The sequence below is a fragment of the Xenopus laevis genome, chromosome 3L (assembly GCF_017654675.1).
Source record: "Xenopus laevis strain J_2021 chromosome 3L, Xenopus_laevis_v10.1, whole genome shotgun sequence".
Taxonomy (NCBI): Eukaryota; Metazoa; Chordata; class Amphibia; order Anura; family Pipidae; genus Xenopus; species Xenopus laevis.
Window position 1 is genome coordinate 154,216,333 of NC_054375.1, and position 11,641 is coordinate 154,227,973.

General features: G+C 38.6%; 1 protein-coding gene across 1 annotated transcript; it reads left to right on the forward strand.

The window, feature by feature from the left end:
* LOC108710392 (extracellular calcium-sensing receptor) lies at nucleotides 1-6,470 on the forward strand. The gene is made up of 5 exons (XM_041585647.1): nucleotides 1-119; nucleotides 383-674; nucleotides 1,812-2,642; nucleotides 3,025-3,252; nucleotides 5,562-6,470. Exons 1-5 carry the CDS (start codon nucleotides 1-3, stop codon nucleotides 6,468-6,470), a joined length of 2,379 nt encoding a protein of 792 aa, XP_041441581.1.
* Nucleotides 6,471-11,641: the final 5,171 nt, after the last annotated feature.

Sequence of the window (11,641 nt, forward strand, 5' to 3'; positions counted from 1 at the left end):
ATGGAGCGGATATTCCAGGCAGGAGATATAATGTTGGGGGCTTTGCTGCCTCTTCATATTGACAAAGAGTATCATCCAGTGTCCTTCAGAGAAAGACCTCCCCATATCAACTGTACAACGTAAGACCAAGTTTGTGGTACAGTATTGTGATTGAAACAAGTTGTATAAATGTGTGCTGCTTGTCTAGTTGCCATGCTGCTTTCATAAATAGACACATACAGTATGTCTTAGTATTCACCTATTTTCCTACTCATATCTTCCGGTAAATGTAAGTTGTAGGCTGTCAGCTGGTAGCACACTGGAGCTTTGGCCATCAAGACCCACCCCTTGCTATTCTGACTTATGGATTCACTCTGATTACATTGTATTTGCTTTATTTAAGATTCAACTTTGAGAATTTTCAGCAACTCCAGGCGCTAATAATTGCTGTTGAGGAGATCAACAAAAACCCCAATATTATCCCCAATATCACATTGGGATTCCAAGCCTATGACTCCTGCAATGTGCTACAGAAGGATTTGGAAGGAATGTTCCAGATTTTGACAGGACATGGTGAAGCTATTCCCAATTATCAGTGTCTGAAAAATATATCTGTTGCTGCTGTTATTGGACCATATGTTTCCACGCATGCAATTCTGCTGGCGAATATTCTTGGGGTATATAGATATCCTCAGGTAAGGGATGCTCCCAGAATATCTATATGAAATTGACTGACTTCAGTTGAAACAATATAGATTTCAGTCCATTGCTTGTGGTTTTGGAAGAGTTTAGGGCTCCCAATCAGTCTCTTGGAAAACCCAGCTTCCACACACTCACACCAACCCCTCCACATACTCACATAAACTATATATACCAATATCTATACTAATTGTAGATTTTAGTATGACTATAGCCTTGGATATTCTGATTGTCCAAGAAATCATCCAAGCCCCTCTTGAAAGCATTAAGAGAATCAACCATCATGCCATCATCTGGTAGGGCATTCCACAACCTCACTGTCCTCACTTTGAAAAACCACCTACTCTGCTTCAAATGAAAGTTCTTCTCGTCTAGTCTAAATGGTTGGCCTCTGGTGTGGTGATCTTCTTTATTTGAAAGAATATAATGTTCTATAATGTTCTCTAATATCTCGTCTCCTCTCAAGCATCCTTTTACTAGTGAAAACAAACCCAACCCTGACAGTCTACCCTCACAATTTAAGTCTTCCATCCCTCTAACCAGTTTAGTTGCACTCTCTCCAGCTCCAGACTGGAGCCCAAATCTGCACAGCATACCCCAGATGAGGCTTTACCAGGGATATATAAAGAGGCAAAATTATGTTTTCATCCCTTGAGATAATTCCCTTTTTTATGCAAGATCTTCTCTTCTATTTTCTTTAGTAGCCACGGAATGACATTGCCTGGAATTAGTGATCATACATACGATATTTGCATGTATTAGTGTGAGTTTTGCCCCTGCTTGATTTCCAGGTCAATTGTCAGGTCCTCCATTGACTTTCATTGTTATCACCTTGACCCTGCTGGTGTTATTGTGGATCATGCAATAATTTTTGAAAATCTCCTAACCCATAATGCCACCAGAAGACTCAGGACACAACAATTCTACATGGAGTGCAATTTAGTGTGTTTTGTGTGGTCATCAAAATCTATACTATCACATAGTGTGCCATTGCCATAAAGGTTCAAGAATAACTAATATATTCTTAAAGATCTAGTCACTTCTAGATAGCTTACATACTTAAAAATAATTATCCATGGGCACTTTGTAGATATATCATTGTCACACAATCACATATGATGTCTTTTAACCAGATCAGCCATTTTGCAACCAGTCGTCTTCTGAGCAACCAAGTGATGTTTCCTTCTTTCTTCAGGACAGTCCCCAGTGATGCTTTTCAGTCAGAAGGACTAGCAAAGTTGGTACTGTTTTTCAGTTGGACTTGGGTTGGGTTGTTGGCAGTAGACAATGACTATGGTCAGCAAGGAATCCAAGTGGTCAAACAGGAAATAGAAAAGGCTGGAGCATGTGTGGCCTTTAGTGAGACAATACTCATGAGTCTACCAGACCGCAATGCAAAGCACATTGTAAAAGTTATGAAAGACTCAACAGCAACTGCTATTGTTGTCTTTTCTCTTCCAGCCGATTTTCTTCCTGTTCTGGAAGAGATGTTAGTACAGAACATCACCACGAAAATGTTAGTGGCAAGTGAAGGGTGGTCCACATCTACTTTATTTATTGGTCATAAATTTAAAGATATTCTCTATGGTACTATAGGTTTAGGACTTCAAAGTGGAATTATTCCGGAATTTAGAGGGTTTCTCAACAAAGCCCATCTCTCAACGGGCTTAGGGAATTATTGGCTGAAGTTACTTTGGGAGGACATTTTCACATGCAAATTCCTGGAAGAGAAAAACCTTACCACTCCAATGGAAAAACCTGTAAATATCTGTACAGGAATAGAAAGTCTTGAGAGCATCAGCAATAGTTACAATGATGTTTCAAGTTTGAGAACAACTTACAATGTATACACTGCTGTGCATGTTGTGGCCAAAGCTTTGGAAGACCTTAAAAACTGCTGTGAAACAGGAGATTTATGCCCTCATCGCAGATGCCCAGATATCTGGAATTTTACTCCATGGCAGGTAATTTGTTACACATATGTTGACTTCATTCAGTTATTAGAAAAGTTTAGTTGTATGTGGAGGTTATATCCACAAAACAAACATATAATTCAATATCACTTTTGGACCTGAAGATCCATCCTAATGCACTGAATGTGTATCTAATAGTTCTCCCCAAGTGTGAAACTAAAATTTAAACATCCTGTATAAGGAATTGCTTGGGGGTAGTGATTAGGAATATTGTCAGTAGCTCTTCATATCACCAGTTATGGCCAAAGTTCATAAATTCCTTTGCGTTTATAACAAGATCTAGCTAGTAGATTATTCTGGAGAAATAAGGAAATTTAAGCCTTCCTCTCGTTAAAATAAATAATGCCTCCTCCTTATCATTTCTAATGTACAGCTCTTATACTATGTAAGAAAAGTGAGGATCAAGCTGAGCAGTGGTAGAGATCTATTTTTCGATCAAAATGGGGACCCACCAGCAGTCTATGACATTGTGAATTGGAAACTAAGCCCAGAAGGCACTATTAAGCAAGTCAAGGTGGGCAGTTATGACATTGCTGCTTCTTTCGGTCAATTCTTTACTCTCAACACAAGTGCTATTATGTGGGCTACTGAAGACCATAAGGTAAGTTGCCCAACAACAAGCCAGTATTGGTTTTAATGGAGCACATATGTAATAAACAGTCATTTTTGCAGATACAAGTACAACTGTTGCAGAATATGTTGAATACCTAGAGTATTGCAGATCAATGAGAAACTGAGTTCAAAAACTCTACTCTAGTTAACTGTGGACCAGGTTGAATTAAAGAATTGCAATTTGAAGCTGAGATGTCTCAGAAGAAACATATTGACCATCAGTGAAAACCTGTCCTTGTCATTTGCAATAAAGTTTATTCTCCAAGACACCTTTTCTTTATGACTGAAAAGATTGTGTTTTCTTTAGAATCACATTCAAGCCCTGTATTACAATTCAGTATTTAGGTTTTTTTTCTATCAAAGGTCTCATTTTAGAGTTTTTTTTATCTCGAATGAACTCGAATGAACTCAAATGTACTCACAACTTGAATGGGTTCTAATTTAAGAAAAAACTCGAATGGAAAAAACTTGAATCAGTGAGTTTGGGATTAACAACCTGGAAACTACAAATAATTGAGTTTTTGGAGGGAAAAAAGTAAAATCGCATGAAGGCTATTAACATATTCAAATGGTCCAAGGGACCTTTACCATTGACTCAACAGGTTTTAGATGGTGTATTTTAAGATCAAGCTATTTCCTGGGTCAGAGTATAATAAATTTAAGGAAGATATATTAACCGCTCCGACTCACCGCAAATTCTGTAGTTTTCAAAAGCCGGCAAATTGTTGTACAAGTCCGGGTGCAGGAACTTCGGCGTCCCACGCCATATACAGACAGAAGCGAAAAGAAAGGTAAATTCCGCACACCAGCTCGTCAGTTGAAAAACATCATCTTTATTCGACCATATTAAAACACACGCTGCTTGACGCGTTTCGGGCTCATTCAACTGACGAGCTGGTGTGCGGAATTTACCTTTCTTTTCGCTTCTATAATAAATTTAAAGAATTCAAGTTTTTTAACCCAAAAAAATATATTTTTCATGGAAAACACAACTCAATCCTTATATAAGGATATACATCGGCCCCTTAAAGTGATACTGTCATGGGAAAAATTTTTTTTTTTCAAAATGAATCAGTTAATAGTGCTGCTCCAGCAGAATTCTGCACTGAAATCCATTTCTCAAAAGAGATTTTTTTTATATTCAATTTTGAAATCTGACATGGGGCTAGACATATTGTCAATTACCCAGCTGCCCCAAGTCAGCTAGGGATGTTGCATGAAGGGTGAACCTGATGGACAGTTGTTATTTTTCAATGAAAAATAGCTATTTGGTCGGCTATTGAAGCCAAATGATAAATGCTAATTTCTGAGATATTCAGTGTAAAGAGCCCTGTGCTTTGGTTAATTAAGGCTAAAACTACTATATAAAGGTCAAATTTTCTTCTTATGACCCGTAGATGGATCTATATTAGTATGTGTTTATATGTGAACTGTGGTTTGTTTGGAGGGGTCAACTTGATGGACTTGATGGTTCTTTTTTCAACCCAACTTAACTATATTACTATATGATAAGAGGGTCACTATATTGTATCCACCTTAGGTTCCTGTCTCAGTCTGTAGCCAGAGCTGCCCCCCAGGTTTTAGGAAGGCACCTATAAGTGGGAAACCAGTCTGCTGCTTTCAGTGCATCCCATGTCCCCAAGGCGAGATCTCCAACCTTACAGGCAAGTAAACAGTTCAACATGCAGGCTAGAAATAATCTCTTAGAACTGTACCATCTGATATAATACAGTTGGGTGTCTGTGTAATTTTGTTTTAATTTAAATGAGCAACAAGCTTGTCCTTTTGATGGTCATTCTACACAGCTTGTAAAGGGAGAGGATTATAAAACTCTTTAGAGTTAAAGATGCTTAGTGTTTACGCTATTGCTATTAATAAAGGAGTAGCCCTCAGGTAACATCTAATTGAGTAACTGGTTCACCCTTTATGTCTTTAAACTAAAGTTACACCATATGTTTTGGGCTTCTGCACCAGCCTGAGGCCACCAAAACCCTTTAGCAGTAAAGATCTAGGACTCCGAAGATGCCCCAGTAGTGCCCTGTCTTTTATTCTACTAATTCACAGCACATGTTCTGGTCACTGGTCTGCTGTAATTATCTGAGCTTAGGAACTGACTCACAATATACAGTAAATATGCAATATGAAAGTCACAATACAAAGCTGATTATTAATGAATTCCTATTCACAGTCTTTGACAGCATAGTAACCACACATACACATAAACATATCAATATATTGTAATGAAGGGAGTTTGTATTTTTGACTACATTTATTTCAGACTCCATTGATTGCTTCAAGTGTTCTTGGGATGAATGGCCAAATCTCCAAAACTCAAGATGCATCCAAAAGGGAATAGAGTACCTGTCCTATGAAGATCCTTTGGGAGCCACTCTGGCAGCTACAAGCATCTTGTCATCCTTGGTTCCTGTATTCATCTTGAGACTGTTTATCAAACATAGAACAACTCCCATAGTGAAAGCCAACAATTATTCTCTAAGTTGCCTGCTTCTGTTCTGTTTGCCCCTCTGTTTCCTTTGCTCTTTGGCATTCGTTGGCTTCCCTCAACCAGAAAAATGCCTTTTGTGTCAAGTGGCATTTGGGTTGGTGTTTGCCCTCTGCGTCTCTTGCATTTTAGCCAAAACTATTATGGTGGTTCTTGCTTTTATGGCCACCAAACCTGTTAGCAAATTAAGGAGATTGGCTAGTCCTTTGGTGTCCTACATAATTATTTCTATATGTTTTCTTCTGCAATTTCTCTTATGCATGGTATGGCTTCTAAAAGCACCTCCTCACACAGAATATAACACAGAAACAAAACCCGGAATCATCATTGTCCAATGTAACAATGGCTCTACTGTGGGTTTCTGGAGTATGCTTGGATATCTTGGTCTCCTGGCCACTATCAGTTTTATTGTTGCTTTCTTGTCTAGGGGACTCCCTGACACCTTCAATGAGGCCAAATACATCACCTTTAGCATGCTGGCTTTCCTTAGTGTCTGGGTGTCCTTTACACTGGCATCTCTCAGCGCACAAGGAAAATATATAGTGGCTACAGAGATCTTTGCCATCTTGTCTTCCAGTTGGGCCTTGGTGATTTGCATGTTTGTCTCCAAATGCTACATCATACTCTTCAAGCCCCAGATGAACTCTAGGAAAAGTCTTATAAAGAAAGATTGTAAACCTGTAAGGGCCAAACATATCATGTGACAAACTACATGTACTGCACTTTATTCATTGCCTTACTTCAGGGGTCCCCAACCTTTTTTATCTGTGATCCACATTCAAATGTAAAAACAGTTGGGGAGCAACACAAACATGAAAAAGTCCCTTAGCATGACAAATAAGGGCTGTGATTGCCAATTTGGTATCCCCTATGTGGACTGACAGCCTACAGGAGGCTCTACTTGGCACTATACTTAGTTTTTATGCAATTAAAACTTACTTCCAAGCCTGGATTTCAAAAAAAAGCACCTGGTTTGAGGACCCTGAGAGCAACATCCAAGGGGTTGGAGAGCAACATGTTGCTCGCGAGCTACTGGTTGGGGATCACTGCCTTACTTGATAAACTGAAAGGTACAGCAGCTGATGTGAGCAATAACCCATGTTATCATACCTTTCAGGTGCCTCATGAACTCAAGGAAAATTCTCATGCAGAAAGATACTGAAGTAGACAGACTTTGTCCCAATATATAACCCGAGACAGTTTTAAATGTAAAATCCCTTGTTCAGGGCCGGAACTAGGGGTAGGCCCGGGTTGTCATGCTTCCTCTGCCGATCTCACCTCCCCTCGCTCCCCTTCCCCTTTGCTGCTCTCCCCTCCCTCCCCGCGTGTGTGTGTGTTTAGAGTTAGTGTGGTGGATGGCCATGTTGCCTAGGGTACCCTGTCGGCTTGGTCCAGCCCTGTCCTGGTTAAAAGGAAGTGTGCAAATAATATACTATAACTACTGTAGTTTAATCACAGAGGTATTTTCAAAGTCAATGCAGACTGTAATAACCCGTGTCTCTGATTGGCATTAAGTATGCCTCTTTCATTCCTTTCTTGCCCAAATTTAATTAGACTGGCAAATGACAGTGTTCAAAATTGAAAAACTGGAGTGACTGGAATGGAATTGTGGGAGTGCAATTGCATTGCGAATCTTGGGAATCTCTATGAGGGGAGAAGGTGGTTGGAAGGCAAAAGTGTTCATGGTAGTGGGTGAGTGGTTCATTGGAGATTGGCTAAACAGTACACATCCCAGTGGGACGAGGAGCTCCTCTGGGGAGTGATAGGGATACAAAGGTTGCTGTGTGATAGGGTCTGCTCTGGGGTCCAAGTGACACAAGAATCCTTGTAGAAGGGTCATGAGTTGGGCAGGATAAAATCAGGCCATGGTGACCAAGGTTGTTTTAACTATTTAAATTTTGGAGCATTCACCTTAGATTGAAAGGTGGCGAACTAGGGTGTCAAAGAATTTTTTAAAGAGACAGTACTTCGACTATCGAATGGTCAAATAGTCGAACGATTTTTAGAAGATTCGAAGTCGAAGGTCGAAGTAGCCCATTCGATGGTCGAAGTAGCCATATTCGACCATTCGAAATTCAAACTTTTTTCCTCTATTCCTTCCTTCAAATGGGCCCCTAAATGTAAGATTAAATGTTTATATATTTCAGGGGTCATTTATCAAGGTTCAAATTCAAATATTTGCCACAATTCAAATTATTTTGTACAAAAACTCACAAATTCGAATGGTATTTCCAAAAACTCAAATATTTGGTAATTATTAAACACAAAAACCTTGAAAAACATGAATGTACAACTTCAGCATCTAAAAACTTGCAAGTTCATGTATAAGTCAGTGGGAGTTGTCCTAAGCAAAATTCAAGCGATTTTTCTATTCAAGATTTTCGAGTTTTTTGGCTTTTTTATAGCTTATAACCCCACAAATGTGAGTTCTTTTAAATTTGTAGATATAGAGAGGGGGTTGGAGATCCGCGCTTGCTGGGTATCTAAGGGGTTGAGCTGCACCAGGAAGAAGTGGATCCACGTATCCACAAGCGAATAATTTGTGAAGCAGAGATAGGTGCGCTTGGCCGGATTGACTAGTAATTGCCTGGAAAAAAAGAAGAGGGGGACTCGATGGTGTATTTCCTTTGTTTTTCATAAAACAAAGGATAATACACCATCGAGTCCCCCTCTTCTTTTAAATTTGTAAACTCACAAATTTTAGATATTTAAGTTTTTTCCATGATTGTATTCAATCAAGTTTTCTGGATGTTTTAATTCATAAGTTTTTTAAAATTGTGAGTATATTCAAAGTAAAAAAAAACTCTTAAAACCTCGCAAAATTAATTTCTGATAAATAAGCCCATTCATGTTCTTGTATAATATAGATTTCTGTGATAAACCTCTGTGATCTTTTCCATCCAAAATCAAGCTGTAGGTTTGCTATTTAAATGGCTAAGTAGACGTGAGGGGCCCATCAAGTGACGCTGCTTATGTCAAGTATAACTCTCTGGTGTAAAGTGTTGAGGTTCTAAATAAAAGCTGATATTAATACTTATGCACTCTCATTGGATGCACATTGCACATCTATCTGTATAGCCATGTGCTTAGTAGACTAGGCCATGTGAAAGTAGTTTATAGATATTCAGTTTTAAAGATACTGCATGATCTGGGAACTGTATAGATTAATAAAATTCACATGCTTCAGACCTGATTAGCTATTTGTCCAGATGCACATTCAAAACCTACAAAGCTGATTAGTTGTTGTCCCTTCAGCATCCCATTAGATAAAATGGTCTGTCTGCCCACTTAAAACTTCAGCCAAGGCCCTGGTGCCAGGAAGGGGTTGGGTGAACAGTAGGACTCCAGGACCCACAGGGACGTATACTGTACTAGTAAGTAATGGCCACTCTAACCATAAAAATTATTGTTGATAAATATAGCTTTCTGCTGAGTAATATTATGTATTGATTATTATGGACGGATTGATAAGTTCAGCCTACTGACAGCACCCCAAAGTAGGCTGAGATACAGAGATTCAGATCGTCACTGATATACATATACACTTCACTACCTACAGGCTGGTACGATAAGCTAATAAAATGAAGTACAGTTATTCCTTGTCAGGATTTAGTATAAACATGTACTGATATAAATGCATGTCAGGAACATAGTTGGATAAATCTCTAACATCAAGACTGCTGTGATGGAAACATGATCTTTGTAGATACGTCCAGTCATCATATGGGTCACACATACAAACACAGCAGCTGGATATACTGTAAGGACTTCATCATCTGGAAGGTGTGGGATCACTTATCTGGACACTCGATATCCAGAAAGTTATCAATTATGGGAAGGCTATCTTCCATATGGTTAATTTTAAGAAAATAATTTGTTTTTTCTTCTGTAATAATAAAACAGTACCTTGTACTCTTTCTATAGTAATGTTTCTGGTCTGTGGTGTGGGGTGTTGGTGCAATGAAGGTAGGGTGCAGATTAGATGGATCAAAGGAAGGAATGGGGAACTCTATGTGGTGGGAGAACATATTGAGAGCTTAAAAGGCTTGGTAGGATTATAGAAGAGTTGAGAGTTGAGGTGAGGGAAGGATGGTCAAACTTACCAGCAAGTATATTGCCAGTAAATTTGTAATACCAGTCCAAGCATAGTAAAATACTAGCTGGCTGGAAACCTTTCACATGTATCAACAATTTTCTGCAGGTTGGGTATTACTTAGGTCCACAATTTGGCCTTTTACTCTGGTTAAAGGTCCATCTTTAAGGCATGGGGTCTATGTTCCTTTCCTAAATATAGTTCTACTTATGGTTCTGCAGGTTGGCATTGCACCAATTGTATTACAAAATATTACAAAACTCCATCCAACTCTTGGCAATCAAAGGATTCATTTTATAATGTGTTTCATATTGATCTACTGAAGCAGGAGATGTAATGTATAGCAGGAGAATCCCTTTGGTGCACTGATGTGTGTAGAGTAATTTGCCTTTGGATTAGAAAAAAGTCCCAAGAATAATGAGAACATGGGAATATTCTGCAGAGAATCATTGTTGGTAACCTTTGAACATAATTGTCTCTCATTAATTCAATATAAATAGTCAGCTGTAGAAGAGAGCCTTAAAGCCAGACAATTCCAATTATTACACACTGATGCATTCCCCGAGAAAGGAGACCTGTGTATTACAAGACTTCGAGTAAGTAGGTTGTACATTTACACATTATATACAGTAAGGTGACCTCTGCTCTTATACACCTGCCTACAGAATCTTTCTTCATAGATTTTTTTTTATACATAAGCAAAAAGGACGAGTCTATTTTGCATCTAGTGCAATTTCAGATATAACATGGGGATACATTTCTAGGAAAGGGAACTCTGGATTTTGTTAATCTTGAGACTAGTTTCATAGTCCAAGGGGCCGATTCACTAAGGGTCGAATATCGAGGGTTAATTAACCCTCGATATTCGACTAGGAATTAAAATTCTTCGACTTCGAATATCGAAGTCGAAGGATTTAGCACAGATAGTTCGATCGAACGATCGAAGGATAATTCCTTCGATCTAACGATAAAATCCTTCGAATCGAACGATTCGAAGGATTTTAATCCAACGATCGAAGGAATATCCTTCGATCAAAAAAAGTTAGCCAAGCCTATGGGGACCTTCCCCATAGGCTAACATTGACTTCGGTAGCTTTTAGATGGCGAACTAGGGGGGTCGAAGTTTTTTTTAAAGAGATAATACTTCGACTATCGAATGGTTGAATAGTCGAACGATTTTTACTTCGAATCCTTCGATTCGAAGTCGTAGTCGAAGGTCGAAGTAGCCCATTCGATGGTCGAAGTAGCCCAAAAAAAACTTTGAAATTCGAAGTTTTTTACCTTCGAATCCTTCACTCGAAGTTAGTGAATCGGCCCCTTAGTTCTTCCACCCAGGTTGTCTCTAGACTGAGAACAATCTACATACTTCAGAATTATTTTTTCTAACTCTGAACCTGTTTCCCTATGGCTATGACCTGTCTGAAACCAACTGTGAAGTGAAAACTCACAAAACCCATGAAATAAAATATTAGAGAACCCTTTCAAACAGCAAAAAATAATTACAACGTGAACATAACTTTAACAGCTAAAACATCCCAATTGTTTATTTTACTAGATTTCATTGACATTTGTGACATTTGTGTTTTTTTAAAGAATTTATATCATTGTTCATGGAGTTGGGGGTTAGAATTAGTTTGTAATTTATCAATTTTGCTTTTAGGTATTTCCCTGACAGATAGTATGATTAGAATTTTGTACAAAGGGCTTTGGCTCTTTATACTGTGCCACCCTATTCTGGCTTTCTACATCAAAGACCAAGCTTGTAGGCTCCATATCTCAGAA

Coding starts and splice junctions, on each gene's coding strand:
- LOC108710392 (XM_041585647.1), top strand. CDS start 1: ATGGAGCGGATATTCCAGGCAGGAGATATAATGTTGGGGGCTTTGCTG. Junction 675..1,811: donor GGGTATATAGATATCCTCAG/GTAAGGGATGCT, acceptor TCTTTTAACCAG/ATCAGCCATTTTGCAACCAG. Junction 3,253..5,561: donor GGGCTACTGAAGACCATAAG/GTAAGTTGCCCA, acceptor GATTGCTTCAAG/TGTTCTTGGGATGAATGGCC.